The 16,139-nt window shown below is 36.8% G+C and overlaps 1 protein-coding gene across 2 annotated transcripts in view; it reads right to left on the reverse strand.

Moving 5' to 3' along the window:
• ADAM9 (ADAM metallopeptidase domain 9) overlaps nt 1–16,139 on the reverse strand; it is a 149,921-nt gene that overhangs the window by 90,623 nt on the left and 43,159 nt on the right. For both annotated transcript variants that reach the window (XM_042934796.1, XM_042934797.1), the window contains exons 8-11: nt 14,422–14,493; nt 13,105–13,274; nt 8,002–8,083; nt 7,364–7,497 (exon numbers count right to left, since the gene is read on the reverse strand). In XM_042934796.1, coding sequence (XP_042790730.1) covers nt 7,364–7,497; nt 8,002–8,083; nt 13,105–13,274; nt 14,422–14,493 — 458 coding nt within the window. The remainder of the gene's footprint in view (nt 1–7,363; nt 7,498–8,001; nt 8,084–13,104; nt 13,275–14,421; nt 14,494–16,139) is intronic.

Genomic DNA, 16,139 nt, shown 5'->3' on the forward strand with positions numbered 1-16,139 from the left:
ACATGTGTAAGTTGTGTCCATGTTTTTATTGTTGAACAATGCATATGCATACTATTTGCCCACTGTCTGGTTATTCCCTTAGAACAATTCCAAAAATAAAGCTGCTGGCTCAGAAGTGTTTGGACACAAAAAAGGGTTTTGGACACAAATAACCAACCTGCTCCACAGAAAACCTGTATCAATTCTCATACCAAAAGTATACGAAGGTGCACTGATGACTTACATACCCTTCAAAAATAAGTATTAGTACTAGATCTTTCCTGGCTTCACAGGTTAAAAACATATTATTTCATTGTTTTGATTTGCATTTCCTTGTTTCACAAATTTACTGGTCTTTTTATATTTATTTCTTTTATTATGAGCTACCTGATCATATCCTTTGTTCATCCATAAATTTGTGATATTTTTATTAAAAAAAAAAAAAACTTCTCACAAATGTTTCAAATAGTATTTTTGCTATTTGCCCTTTCACTGTTTGAATTGTTTTTGATATACACAACTCTTCAGAGCCATAGATTTTGTCCTTTATAGTTTTTTTGGGGGGAATGGGGAACAGAGAGCAGAAAAGTTTATGTTTAGAAAAACCCTTCTCCAAGATTACTATTTATTAAATGTTTTCTTATATTTCATTATACATTTGGAATTTATTTTAATGTATGATATATGGTAATTTCTTCCAAATTCTTAACACATTATTTCAGCCCCATTTACTGAATAACCCCATCTTTTAAAAAATGCCACTTTTGGGGTGCCTGGGTGGCTCAGTCAGTTTCGGTCATGATCTCACAGTTCATGAGTTCAAGCCCCACATCGGGCTCTCTGCTGTCACACGGAGCCCGCTTTGAATCCTCTGTACTCCTCTCTCTGCCTCTCCCCTGCTCACATGTTCTATTTCTCTCTCTCTCGCTCTCTCTCAAATATAACTAAATATTAAAGAAATGGATAGGCTTGCATAAAATACAAGATTTAAAAAACAAATACAATAGTATTTCTGAGCTTTCTACTATGAAACTGTTGATACGTCTATCATGCTTAATATTGTACAATTCCCAAATATCATAATAGCTCATATCAAAAGCGTTCTTTAAGGATCTTCTTTTTCAGTATTTTCTTCACACTATTACAAAATTATTCTTCCAAGTTGACTTTAAATTTATTTTTGTCAAGTTCTAGAATGAAAGAACTATATACATATCTGGAACTTGATTAGAATTACATTTATGAATTAATTTAATAAAGACAGATACATTTCCAAAATTCCAAAAACTTCTCATAAACGAACACTGACTTTACTCAAATTATGTATTTGGACTTTCAGTAAACTTCTGTGTGTTCTTTAAAGAAGTACTGCATATTTCTTATTAAGTTGATCCCAAGATATTCAGAAATTTTGGCAAATAAAGTTTTTTCTAATGTTTTTCAAAATAGTTATAACTGGTTTATTAGAAATCTACTTATGACTATGTTTCTAATATTTGATTTCTTACTTTTCAAAACTAGACAATCATATAACATCATTAACTACCCCCTCTTTTCATATATTTATTCCTAAATCTTTTCCTTATTCATTGTACCAGCTAGAAAATCCAAACCAAAATAAAGTAATAGTACTGATAGTATCATGTATCCTCAATATTTTATGGTTTCCCCTCTAATATTATCCCCATCCTTCTCCACTGTTCTATGCTTAGGAGATTGTATAGACTGCATCCAATGATACATGGCCAATAAGAGGCACTGGCAGAGATAAGTTGGTAGGAGAATAAGGCTGATTATTCCTATGGGTCCCACTCTATCAGGTTCACCTGATGTTGGTAGTTTCCCTCTACTTCAACTCCTAAAGGGTCAGTCTCCACAGTCCCCCAACAGCCCTCTCCCGCTATATCTTCTACATTCCTACTGGTTTGCACACTTCAGGTATCCCCTGAAAACAACTTCTTGCTGTTCTCATGGGGAAAACCATATATCACCTTATATATTCGAGAACATCTTATGTTCATGGTGAAGTTTTAATATGCAGTAAGTTTTTTTTTTTTTTTTAACGTTTATTTATTTTTGAGACAGTAGGAGACAAAGCATGAACAGGGGAGGGTCAGAGAGAGGGAGATACAGAATCTGAAACAGGCTCCAGGCTCTGAGCTGTCAGCACAGAGCCCGACGCGGGGCTCGAACTCACAGACCGCGAGATCATGACCTGAGCCGAAGTCAGCTGCTTAACCGACTGAGCCACCCAGGAGCCCCTGCAGTAAGTTTTAAAGGTAATATTCATAATACCATTTTATTCAAAATACTATATAATTACCTTAGACTTTAGGTCTCTAATACAAGATTTACTCAGGGAAGTGTTTTTATTATTTTTTTTAAATGTTTACTTACTAATTTATTTTTAGAGAGAGGGCAAATGGGGAGGAGCAGGAAGAGGGAGGCAGAGAATCCGAAGCATGCTCTGTACTGTCAGTGCAGAGCCCAACACAGGGCTCAATCCCACGAAGGGTAAGATCATGACCTGAGCCAAAATCAAGACGCTGAACTGAGTCAGTCACCCAGGCACCCCAGAAGAGTGTTTTTAAATTACCAACTCATTTAAGGGTTTTTTGTTAATAATATCTAATTTTACCACAGCGTGGCTAAAGAATGAGACCTGTTCTATTTCTGCCTTTTTTTAATTACATAAGTCTTTTGGCAAAATACTTGGGTCAATTTTTGTTGAGATTTCTAACCCTGAAATGAAGATATATGCTCTGTTTGTACAGAGTTATATTTTAATCTATTAAATCAACCATACTAATATTTACTTAAGCCTCTATAATCTTATGTTATGTTTATATAATCTGTTAATGATTAAAAAAGATATTTTCAAATTTCCTCTAAGATATGTGCTCATTTTTCCCTTGACATGCTTTTTACATTATATATTTTAATAACACAATACAAATAATTATAATAAATGTTCATTAATGATTATATACCTCATAATTGAAAAGTGATCATTTTTGCCTTATTTTGAGCCTCTTTGTCTCAGGTATGTTTCCTAGATAAAACATTTCAATAAAGTGGTGTGAGACCTAGTCTAAGAGGCATTCCATATATATTTGTCAAAAATGTTGTATTTGGCCTTAAATTATTATATCTTACACTTTGTATTCTGTAACACCTCAACAGTATGTTCTTTAGGGCTTTTTTTTTCTATGTGGAATCCATTTTGTAAAAATTTTTTGTCCTGGGGCACCTGGATGGCTCAGTCAGTAGAGCATGTGACACTTTATCTCAGGATAATGAGTACAAGCCCCATGTTGGGTGGGGAGTCTACTTAAAAAAAAAAAAAGTATTCTCCTTGTGAATTGGAAATGTACATCCTGTTTTCAGTTCTTCCTTTAGACTATTATTATGACAATTTAAAATGCAGTTAGATGGGGCGTCTAGGTGGCTCAGTTGGTTAAGTGTCTGACTGCAGCTCAGGTCATGATCTTGTGGTTCATGAGTTTGAGCCACGCGTCCGTCTCTGTGCTGACAGCTCAGAGCCTGGAGCCTGCTTCTGATTCTGTGTCCCCCTCTCACTCTCTCTCTCTGCCTCTCCCCCACTTGCACTGTCTCTCTTTCTCTCTCTCAAAACTAAATAAACATTAAAAATTTTTTAAAAAATAAAATGCAGTTAGACATATTTCTTCCATTTTCTGTGATTTTATACCTCTCCCACTTAGTTTTTTTTTAATACTATATATTTTCTTTCAAGCTCCCTCCGTTTGTTCTGGTTGCTCCTCCACTAAATCCAATGGCCCATAAACTATTCTTTCCACTGTGTTCTCAACCTCTACTCCATCTTTCTAACTTTTAATCTCTGTTCTTTCCCTCTGCAATCTGGAAAGCTTATCAAAATTGACTTGCAGATCTTTTGTGAACAGGCATTAAGGAGGAGTCACCCACCCAGGGCCAAAATGAATTCCAGTGCTAGAACCAAGATAAACTCAGATCTCTTAAATCCACTGAGGGAAGTCACGAGGAAATCCCAAACACTTCACCTGTTCCATTTCCTAACACATGCAAGCCCAGCACCAGTCCCTGCCTTGAGTCTACCAGAACAAATCTCGTTATGTCCTTTATTTCTGTTTACATCTATCACCATAGCAAGCTGTAGCTCTCTATGTAGGCCCTTGTCTCCTTCCTGTTCCTTTACTATGCACCCTGGAATTCACAGTCCATCAGCAGCAAAGACTCCGAGATCCTCAACCTCTTCTCTGAAAGCACCTTTCACTGTCAAGCTCTACTTGAAATTCAGCTATTCCCTGATTTCACAGCTTCCACTAGAACCTTTTCAAAGCACAGCAGCTTTTTCCCAGAACCCTCATTCAACTAAAGATAGAATCGGTGCTCTTCCTCCAGATTGCTGCTTCTAGTCCATTCTCTCTCCCGCCTTCCCAAAATCACCCAGCTTTGAATCTCATAAAATTAAACTGCCTGCTGTCTTTATTACTAACATCTACCAACCCCTGGGTTACTCCCTCTCATCTCCTTCTTGCTAACATTGTCACTCTAACACTATTCTTGTCTTAATTTTTGCTGAATTCAATATACAGGTAGATAATCCTATTAATCCCTTGGGCTCTCCTTGGCTTGAATTCCTCTCCTCCAATGATCTAATCCCCCACCATTAAACCCCTCATCGCCACACTTTTAATGGACATTTTACCATTACTATAACTTACAATTCAACTTTATGCATTTTATTCTCCCCAGGTACACCTTTATACTCCAATATACCTTCAATCCCGTCAGGACATCTGATTCATTGATGTTTTCCCTTTTTACTTCCCTGATCCCCTTGATGTCCTCCCTTTCCTAAACCTTAGCCAGCTTAAATATCACAGTCCATCATTACAATTACTCCTTTGCAAACAGATTTGACTTCCTTTCACCTCTCTTACTTCATTGTATTTGGCCTGACTACAACCTAGTTAACATCAACCCTCTTATGTGCCTATGCAGTTGAATGTGGCTGCACAACACCATACAACCAAGAGACTAATCTCATTTAAAATTCATGACTATGAATCTCAAGTAACCCTTTAAAACTGCCCGGGAAACATACTCTCCTCCATTTATTCTCCCATGCTACCACATGACTATTTCATACCTTCTCCTATTTCCTGAAATCCCCAACAGCTCCCCGTCAACCTTTCAGCTGATGAACCTACTTCATATTTCACTGACAAAACTAAACCACAGACTCCCACCACCACATCTATCCAGCTACCAGCATCTATGTCCACTCATTCCCATTACAGATACCCTACAAGTAAGTGCTCCATTAGAACAAACCCCTCCACTTGTGCCCCCGATCCCAAACCCTCTCACCCACTCAAGGTCTACTACAGCAATGCCCCCCTCTTTGTCCTAGATTGCCAATTTTACCCCTCTACTAAATTAGTCCTATTAGCATACAAACCTGTTGGAATTCCTTCCATCTTGAAAAAAAAGTCTATCCTGACTGTCCTCCCTTTGTATTTGGCTCTTCCCTCAGATATCTACACAGCTTTCAACTCACTTCCTTCAAGTATTTAGTCTAACATCATCTCAAAGAAGCTCACACTGACAATACAGATTTAAAATTGCAACCTGACCTCTACCATCACCACTTTGGGCCCTCCCAATCTTCCAATCCTGCTCTATTTTATTTTCCATGGCACTTATCACCTTCTAATGTTCTATATTATTGATGTATTTATTACATTACTAGTTTGTCTTCCCCCATTAAAATGTAAATTCCATAAAGGGCAAGTCTTTATCTAATTCTCGGAGATATTCCAAGTGCCTAAAACAAAGCCTAGCACATGGTCAGTGCTCAACAAATACCTGATGAGTGAATGAGTAAGTATGGGTCTATTCTTCACTGCTTCTTATACCATTTTAAGTTCCACTACAGCACTGTTTCAAGGCATTCCTTCCTTAACTCTGCATGTCACTATTTTTATCTTAGTCTCCTGTCTTATTTTATTGTTGATCATTCGTTTCTTATTCTCTCAATTTATGTCTTCCTCAACTCCACTCTCAGCCAAAGCAAATACTAAATTTACTTCCTTCTCCTATAGGAAATCTTTTATAAACATATGACTTTTCTTGTGAATATAATTACTTTTTTTTTTTATTAAGTATAGGGTTTTTTTTCATAAGCACTGTTCTAATTCTTCCATATCTATTTTTCAACCTAGTATTCACTCAAAAACAGATAAATTCTCCAGTAAATTCTGCTTGAGTGCTTCCCTTTCCACCCGGATTTAATTAGAATTGTACCTTCAGATCTGAAGATAAAGAGCTGGCTAAAAGCAGTTTTTATTATTCTTTCTGTGCCCCAGGAACTTGAGGGAGATAGGAAAGGAAATGAACACTTGGGGCTATGGATATTCCCCATATGAAATCTTCAGCTGTGTTTGGAAAAGATGAAGTGCTTCCACATCTAATTTTTTCTCTGGCTCAGCTTCTACTCCACATATACATTGTGACTATGTCCAACTGTCTGCATAGCACTACAACCTTCTAAATTAATTAGGAAGGAACCTTGTTCCCTTATGACAAATCTGCATCAAAAGAAGCCCAACAACTCAGTGGTGTTGTTCACCCTTAGACCCTCTCTTATAATTACTTTTGAACCCTCACAAAGGAAGGGGTTCTAAGATCACAGGCTCTGGACCCAGACTTCTTGACTTTAAATCCCACCTTCGCCACTTACTTTGATGTTTCTTCATCCGTAAATAGAAATACCCACATCTCATTAGGTTGCTGAGCATTAAAGATTAATATATTTTAAGTGCTTAGAGTGGTGTCTAATACATAAGAAAAATTCCATGGAATTTTATTCCATAAATGGAATGTTTCTTCTTCTTCTTTTTCTTTCTCCTCCTCTTTGTCTTGCCTCCCACCTTTATCTATAAAATTGGAAATGTCAGTAGAACTATGTCAAGATTTCCTCTACTTACAGTGACAATGCAGCACTTTCTCAAGAAGGGTTTATGAGTAAATGCTTCATATAGTCTTTCAATCTAATCCAACCTGCACTGCATCTAACAGAAACCCTTTGCTAATTCCTAATGTAGATGTAAATTTTTCCACATTCTTATACTCTTTTGGTCTGTCAATTGGTTTACACAAGAGTGTAGCTACATATTTGTGCCTACATAAATGTTTATTTCTTAAAGCTCTCTGGAATCACTTATTTAGTTAAAAATAGACTTCTCATTGGTATATCATGTATTAATTTCACAGGAGCCAGGAACATTTTTTTCAGCACAGACATGAGTATATCATAGAGTGTAAGAAACACTGATCTACAATACCACATAAAAGAAGAACAAAGAATTCAGTCACTCACGATGCTCCTGAATTCATGATGCAGCTCTTTGCTCCACAAAAACAATCTCTGCCATCATCATGATTCATTCCAAGGTTATGACCCAACTCATGAGCAACAATGGATGCAAAGGTCTCCACCGTGATTTGCCCAAACTGCCCAAACACAGGAAAAGTATTAATTAGGTTTCTGAACAAAAAGGACATGTTTTGTTTCTCAGATTATTTTTTTCCACAAGAGGAAATTTATCAGTCACTACAATGGTGACAGTCTTTATATAAATCAAGCATCTAACATCAGTCTTCATATATTTCAGTAGGAAACTGATGTGACTCAACATACTGATTATGGAGATAGATCCTTTAAGCAACAGACCAATTAGCACTAATAGATTACATGCAATGATTTATGGGAAAACAGATTCATGGTTCTAATTTAATTTTCTTAAATGGCATCCCAACTTCCTTGTCCAGAAAGAGTGAGGAGCTGATAAAAATATAATATTAGAAAACTTAATCCAGTCTCTAGGGAAAAAAACACATCTACCATTTCTACCCAAAATTTTGTTTTAAGGAATAGGGGAGGAATTAATGCAGAGAAATGCTTGACAATGTCCTAATGCAGGTGTCCAAAGTTAAATATCAAGAACAAAAACGTACCACATTAATCCCACCTGCGTGGCTCCTTGAACACACTGTTCCCACAAATGCCATTCCTGCAGTCCCACCAAAACCTTTCTTCCTAAATGAAAACAAAAGGTTAGAGTTAGAACATATACTTGGTGGGGAAAAGGAACACACTGCTCTTATTTCTTTGGGTAAGTTTAAACTGAATTGGTAGAACCTACAAAAACTGGAAGAAAAATGGCAAAGATAACTAACATTTTAAAATCAGAATACAGGGGCATCTGGGTAGCTCAGTCAGTTGGGTGTCTGACTTCAGCTCAGGTCATGATCTCACAGCTCGTGAGTTCAAGCCCCACATCGGGCTCTGTGCTGACAGCTCAGAGCCTGGAGCCTGCTTCGGATTCTGTGTGTGTTTGTGTGTGTGTGTGTGTGTATGTGTGTGTGTCTACCCTCCTCCACTCATGCTCTGTCTCTGTCTCAAAAATAAATAAACATTTAAAAAAAATTTTTTTTGAAAAAAAAATCAGAATACAACTGGGGCGCCTGGATGGCTCAGCTGGTTAAGCGTCCAACTTCGTATCAAGTCATGATCTCACGGTCCGTGAGTTCGAGCCCCGCATCGGGCTCTGTGCTGACAGCTCAGAGCCTGGAGCCTGCTTCAGATTCTGTGTTTCCCTCCCTCTCTGCCCCTCCCCCACGGTGCTCTGTCTGTCTCTCAAAGGTGAATAAATGTTAAAAAAAAATTTTTTTTAATCAGAATACAATTAAGTCTTACTTTATTTTTATTATCAGAGAATGAGATTAACATCACAAATTCATTTTTTCAAACAAATGAAGATATGTTTTAGATACCAAGCCAAGTTTTTCTCTTCCCTCGAGGTGAAAAATCTTCCGAAAATGCATTACAATTATTTTTTCAAAAATTCTAATGAGGAGAGACAGGTAACACACTCAATGAATATATGTACACAAGAGGCTTCAGGGCAGGAAGCACATGGAACCAAAGAACCACAGTGGCCTCCATGTGGTTCCCAATCATCCCAGACACACTCATATCTCAGGACCAATTTTCTCCACCTGGAACTCTTTTGACCAGTATATATCCCTAACTCATTCCCTCACCTCTTTAGGTCTTTACTCAAAAGTCTTCCCATCGCGGCCTTCCCTCACCACTCCAACCTCACTCCTCCAATACTTTTTTTTTTGACAGGTACTCAACTATTGAATAAAAAAGCATAATAATAACAACACAATGTATTTAGGCCTTCACAAGTGCTTCACAAAAATAATATCATTCGATCCTGAAACCTTACTACATAAAAATCATTGTACCCACTGAACAGATTTAGAAACTGAGGCTCAGGGAAGTTGTATCTTTACTGTTAGGTAACTGGAGCTTGACGTAATGCTATCTGAGTCAATATCGACTGCCCTCCATAACTATACCATCCTGGGCCTTTCTTCCCTGTAAGGGAAGCAGGTAAGCAGGTAAGCAGGCTCTAATTAGAGAGAAATGCAAGAAAAGAAATGTATCTTCATGTCACCAAGAGCTGAGCCTTCAGTGCAACAAATATTGTGGCTACTAAGTTTCTTCAAACATTTCCTAGATTCTAAGTCAGAACATGAGCTTCAATGTTTGTCACCTTAACCTTCCTGGGAGACATGCACCTACAGGAAAAAAGAGGTACTTATTCCTTCACATGAGGACAGAAAATCAGAAACCAAGAGAGTGTGTTGTATGTCTGGGTCCATCATCACAAATTTACATATGACAGAGGTCACATGACATGCCCAAGCTCACAAAGGTTCTTTCTGTACCAGTCTTCACAAACAAGCCAAGGTAGGCAACTCCTTCCAGTGATAAAGGCAGATGCCAGCACCTTGGCTTTCAGTGGCTAAAACAAAGGCAAGGAGATGGAGAATTCAGCCTCATGCATCAGCTCAGGCAGTGCCACTCAAACTAGGGGAAAGGAACAGTAATTTTTTCTTTAATTTCCAATTCATTGCAGACCAATACTTCATTTTGCCACTTTTTTACTTGAACTATCACTGACATATTAGTTTCAGGGCTACAGCACAGTGACTGAATAATTATACACATTATGAAATGCTCACCACCATAAGTGTAGTTACACGCTTCCAATACTTTTACTTCTACCTTCCCTGCTTTATTTTTCCTCCTTACCACTTACTAGTATTTAATACATTATACACACTCATTTATCTCATTTATGGCCAATCTCCATCACCAGAATATGGACTCCATGAAAGCAAGAACTGTGTCTGGACAAAAACAATAAAACTGTATTATTTTCCTTACAGAAAAGTCTAGAAAGTGTAAATTAACCCACATTAACAGGAAAAAGATTAGCGGTTGCCTGGGGAGGGAACGTTTTTGGAGGGGAAAGGAGATTGGATTACAAAGGGGCCAAGGAGACTTTTAGAGGGACTGGATGTTTATTATCTTGATCATGGTGACAGTTAAGTGGTTATATACATATGTCAAAATTCATCAAAATGTACACTTTAAATATGTGCAGTTTAATCTTCATCAGTTTTACGTCAATAAAACTGCTTAAAAATTTAAAACAGTTTGGGGCACCTGGGTGGCTCAGTCAGTTAAGTATCCAACTCTTGATTTCGCCTCAGGTCATGATCTCACAGTTTGTGAGTTTGAGCCCCGTATCAGGCTACGTGCTGACAGCATGGAGCCTGCTTGGGATTGTCTCTCCTTCTTGCTCTGCCCCTCCTCTGCTTGCTCCTTATCTCTCAAAATAAATTTAAAATGTTAAAAAAAATTGTTAACATTTTAAAAATAGAGAATTTTTGCCTACTTTATTCATTGCTATCCCCAGTGCCTAGCGTATACACCTATAAATATATTATAAATGAATGAATATATCTTTCTCTGGGGCATCTGACCAGCAAGGAGAAGAGGACCAGAGATACTGACATAAAGAGATGGGCAAGGAAAACACTTTAGCCAGATCACCTCTGCTTAATGCCATAGTGTCCAAGCCCCACTCATGTACTCAGTGCTTCCAAAAGGCTCTTTAGTATCCCATTCTTAACCAAAAACACAACCAGAAGTCATCAAACATTTGGGAAATGCCTCTAACATTACAGATGGATACCAGATAGAGAAGAAAAGATAGCTTGGTAGGTTTGGTTGGGCAAGGTATGGAGAATGTGCTGGAGGCCTGTTCTTTCTGGCCCTTTGTGAATTAGAAGGCATGCTCACTGCCAGGATACTTGCAAGTGCCATATTACTAAAAATTAATAAAAAGGTCATGACCCAGGCTTTGTGAGTATAGGGCTATAAAAAATTATTTTGGCATTTTCAGTACCTTGCTCTACATTAACTCCCATAACAAAAAAAGAAATCAAAGGAAATTTCTCCTTGGAAAAAACTATGAGTTCTAGGTACTCTCGACACTGAAGGAGGCAAAAATATATAAATTAGAACATTTTTCTGCAAGAAGCCAGCCTATCAAGTTAGAAAACGTTTTTTAGGAGGTTGTGGGAAATAAAGAGGAATAATAGCTTTATTGTTTTCACGGGCAAAGGATGCTACAGCAGGCTAAGGCCTTCAAAACTGCAAGCCCTCAAGCCAGAAAACTTAAAAAAAAATTTTTTTTTAATGTTTATTCATTTTTTTGAGAGAGAAAGAGAAAGACAGGGAGGGGGAGAGAGAGAGAGAGAGAGCAGGGGAGAGGGAGACACAGAAACCAAAGAAGGCTCTAGGCTCTGAGCTAACAGCACAGAGTCCAATGCAGGGCTCAAACCCGTGAACTGTAAGATCATGACCTGAGCCGAAGTTGGACACTTAACCAACTGAGCTGTCCAGGCGCCCCTCAAGTCAGATAACTTTTAAGAAGGATGAAATGTTTTAAATAGTTTTAATTTTTTTTAACATTTATTTATTTTTGAGAGACAGAGAAAGAGCATGAGCAGGGGAGGAACAGAAAGAGAGGGAGACACAGAATCCGAAGCAGGCTCCAGGCTCTGAGCTGTCAGCACAGACCCAATGTGGGGCTTGAACTCACAAACCATGAGATCATGACCTGAGCCGAAGTCAGATGCTACCCGACTGAGCCACCCAGGCATCCCTTAAATAGTTTTAAATGAGAGTTTTGCTGTAAGTTTTGGAATGTGTTTATATTAAGTGAGTTATATAAGTTTAAGTTTTATTATGGTACCATGAAGATGCTGTGTAGAAGAAGAAAATTTTTAAAACATGTATCAGTAATATCTCAAAGAGAGCAAAAAAATTATTATATCCATGAAATCAGTACTTGATTATATAAAAAAATTAAAAGGAACAAAAAGATCTACTGAACATTAAAAATAAGATAACAGAAATTTAAAAAACCCAATAGAAAGCTTAGAAGAGAACAAAGAATAAACATAAAGAGGATCAAATCATCTATAAAATAATTTGAAAACAATTCTTAAAATTGCAGGACATGAGTTTCAAAACTGAAATGACCCACTAAGAACACAGCAGGATGAGTGATAAAAGACCTACACCGAAGCATATCATCAGGAAAATTCAGAAGCCTGGGAACCAAGAGAAGATCCTACAAGTTTCCAGAGAAGGAGGAAAACAAACCCATAAACAAAGGATCCGTTATCAGAATGGGTTAAGGCTTCTCAACAGTGATACTGGAAGTCAAAAGACAAGAGACATGCCTTCAAAATTCTCAAGGAAAAAGACTGCATGCCTAGCATTTTACACACAGCCAAAGAATCAAAAAGTTACAAGGCAAACTGTAAAGCACACCGTGGAAAGACTGAGTTACTTAGGCCCTAGGGGTAAACACATTTTTGACATGTAAAAAGCCAAAAGTTGTTTCTTTCCATATATCCTTTCATAAGAAGAAACTAAAAAACATGCCACACCAAAGTGAAAGAGTAAATCCAAGAAAGAGGAATGACATGGGACAAAGGTGACAGGGAATCCAACACAGAAGAGAAGTCTCATTATCTTAGTGTCACTTGTGAGGTGTCATACAAAGTTCTCCTTATACAAATGAATGCTCAAAAACCTTAAGAAAACATGATTCTAATAGAAGAAGATAAGCAAAAGTTATTCTGACCATTTCATTAATAGTACTTTTTTTAAAAATCACTTACAGAACTAGCTGTGCACTGTCGTGTCTCCGACGTGTTATGAGAAACTTTTCCCGCCACTGTACAAAGTTCCCCAACACATCACCAGCACCTCCAATTATGTTGATCAGGTTTCCATTTGTCCAAATCTCCAGCCCAACTAACACAATTCGAATATTCAACATAATATACATCTAGAAAGAAAACAGAAATGAAAGTATATAAAATATATTAAAGAATATGAGAATATCTTTAAACTTATGATGAAATAACACAACTACTTAAAAACATTTCCTTCAATATAATGAGATTCTAATCTCTCAAGGGTCTCGGTTTCCCCATTCATAAAATAAAAGTAACAGAAGTTCAAAATCCTTTTTTAACTTCCATTCCAAAATCTGACAAACTGAAAATTTTAAGTTTTTGGTAAATTTGGTTTCCAAATTGCCTTCAACTAATGCAAGTCTATTTATAGTCTGTATGTTATCTCACTTAATGTAAATATTCATACACTTCACTACAGGAGTATCAATGAGTTTGATAACAAAGTGCTACCACAAGATCCTGTTAGAGGTGTTACGCAATACATAGTGAACCATACTACCTTTCTAAGTTTTTATCTAAAATTCTAATTACACGCACCCCAAAGATTTCAGATAATGCACTAAGGAACCCATTTTTATTTTATAGAGATACTGTGAGGAATAAAGGACAATAAATATAAAGCACCTGTCTCCTATTATAAATACTCAATAGAACACTATTGTCCTCATCATTATTATTAAGCGTGATATTCACATCAGGGAAAAAACCTTATAGGTAAAATGATCTTATAAGAACATGTATCTAATTCTTCAGTATCTCTCAATGGGTGAACGTACTCCAAAGTCTCAAACCAAATTTCTCTCCTTCTCTCCTTCCCTCTTGCTCTCCCTACTGCATTTTCTCTCTCTCTCTCTCTCTCTCTCTCTCTCTCTCTCTCTCCCCCCCCCCCCCCACCCTCTCTCTCTCTCTCTTTCACACACACACAGAGTCATATCATGATTTCAGAGAAGGAGGCAGCCTTAATCAAAATAAGATTGAGTACAAATTCAAAGATCTTTTCATAAATGCCAAAGTACCTTAGCCTATCTACCCTGAGGATAAAATAGATCCTAATATGAAAGAAATCTCTTGCTTGTCTCCAAGTCTTTGTACAATCATACATTCCTTTCAAACATAAAAAATGTTACAAAACAATCTAGAAAGCAAACCCCTGAAATGAGACAATTTTTTAATTCTGCTCTGAAACTGTGAAAAGACAGGCTAGAATAATCCCAGTGAATAGAAAACACAACTTACACTATCCAAGTAGTTTGCTAAACGGATCATCTCTTCTCTCACTGCAGTCTGATTTCTTCCCATCATGTCATACTGAAAAGCAAGAAAGGAAAATCATTTTCACCAAGTAAGTTATGAAAAAATTTCTACAATCTGTTACAACGAAGATAAGAATCCCAAATATTTCCTCTGAACTAAAAATGGAGGCATTTAGACATTCACCTGCATTTTAAATTAATAAATCTAAGGGATACATTTTAGTGTTAAATACGAATAAAAGAAAAACAGGTTCAAGTGTGAAATAAGTAATAAGACTTATTATTACTGAAGTCTTTATTCACTCCAAATTAGCATCATTTTAAAATGAATTTTCTCTTTAATGTTCCTTTTACTCATTTCAACGCAAAAATGTTTTCAAAACTAAATTTTATAAAGGTAGTGTTTAAAACAATCAAAATGCAGGAAGCCTGGGTGGCTTAGTCAGTTTAGTATCTGACTCTTGATTTTGGCACAGGTCATGGGATCAAGCCTCACATCGGGCTCCACACTGAGTATGGAGCCTGCTCAAGATTCTCTTGCTCTACCTCTGCTCCTCTCCCCTACTCAAACTCAGGCTCTCTCTCTCTCTTAATGAAATGAAATGAAATGAAAAAAATAAAATGAAATACATAAAAAATAAAACAATCAAAATGCACAGATAAAGGAATAAAAACAATTTAACAGATTTTCTGACCTTTTTTTCCCTTAGGCTAAAGACATTATCAGTAAATAACTTCTAAACTCTGGGCTAAATTAATAATGAGAGATTAACCAATGTTTACCAATAGAGACATTACATGTAGACAAAATAGATATTTAAAAGTTTAACCATATTAAAACAAACAGTTGATATGACCTATTCTTTTCTTCAAGACCTAGCTAAATCCAAATGTCTTTTTTGTTTTTAAGTTTCATTTATTTATTTTAGGAGAGACAGAGACAGCATGAGTGGGGGAGGGGCAGAGAGAGAGGGAGAGAGAATTCCAAGCAGGTTCCACGTTGTCAGTGCAGAGGCCAACACAGGGCTCGAACCCACAAACCATAAGATCATGACCTGAGCCAAACCAAGAGTTGGATGCTTAACCGACTGAGCCACTCAGTCGCCCCAATTCAAATGTCTATTTTAACATTATTTTAATATGACCAACTAAATAACAAAAAGAAAATTTTAAAAGAATGTATGGTTTTGTTCTAAGATAAGAGCATTAATATCAGAATATATCAGATCTTACCAGTTGGGCATTTTATCATGATTCTCCTAAACAAACAAAAAATCTAATATATCTGACAAGGTTTGATTTAAATGGAACCATTCTTATTTTGAACCAGTTTCCAGCAGTACATAACAAATCTATCTGGAATGAGTAATAAATAAAAACATCTCAAATCTCTATTTTTGTCACTTGTCCAAACATTCTCCAGAAACTTTTTATCCATTATCTGGTGCAAAGTTCATGCTCCGTCATACTCCCTGTGCTTTTTCCGTCTACCACTTGAGAGTTAGGAACTTATAATGAACAAATCTGAATACATTTCTATCTATTAATAAACACAGCTTATTTATTTCCAAACTACACACAATAAGAGGTTTTTCTTAAACCATAAAAATCCTCTAAACTGTCTCTGCAGCTTACAGGAAGGAAACTGCTAATATTGCTAAGTTTCTACAAACAACCTTTTCACACAAACAACAAAGCTGA

This window comes from Panthera leo, chromosome B1, assembly GCF_018350215.1.
Source record: "Panthera leo isolate Ple1 chromosome B1, P.leo_Ple1_pat1.1, whole genome shotgun sequence".
In the NCBI taxonomy this organism is placed as follows: Eukaryota; Metazoa; Chordata; class Mammalia; order Carnivora; family Felidae; genus Panthera; species Panthera leo.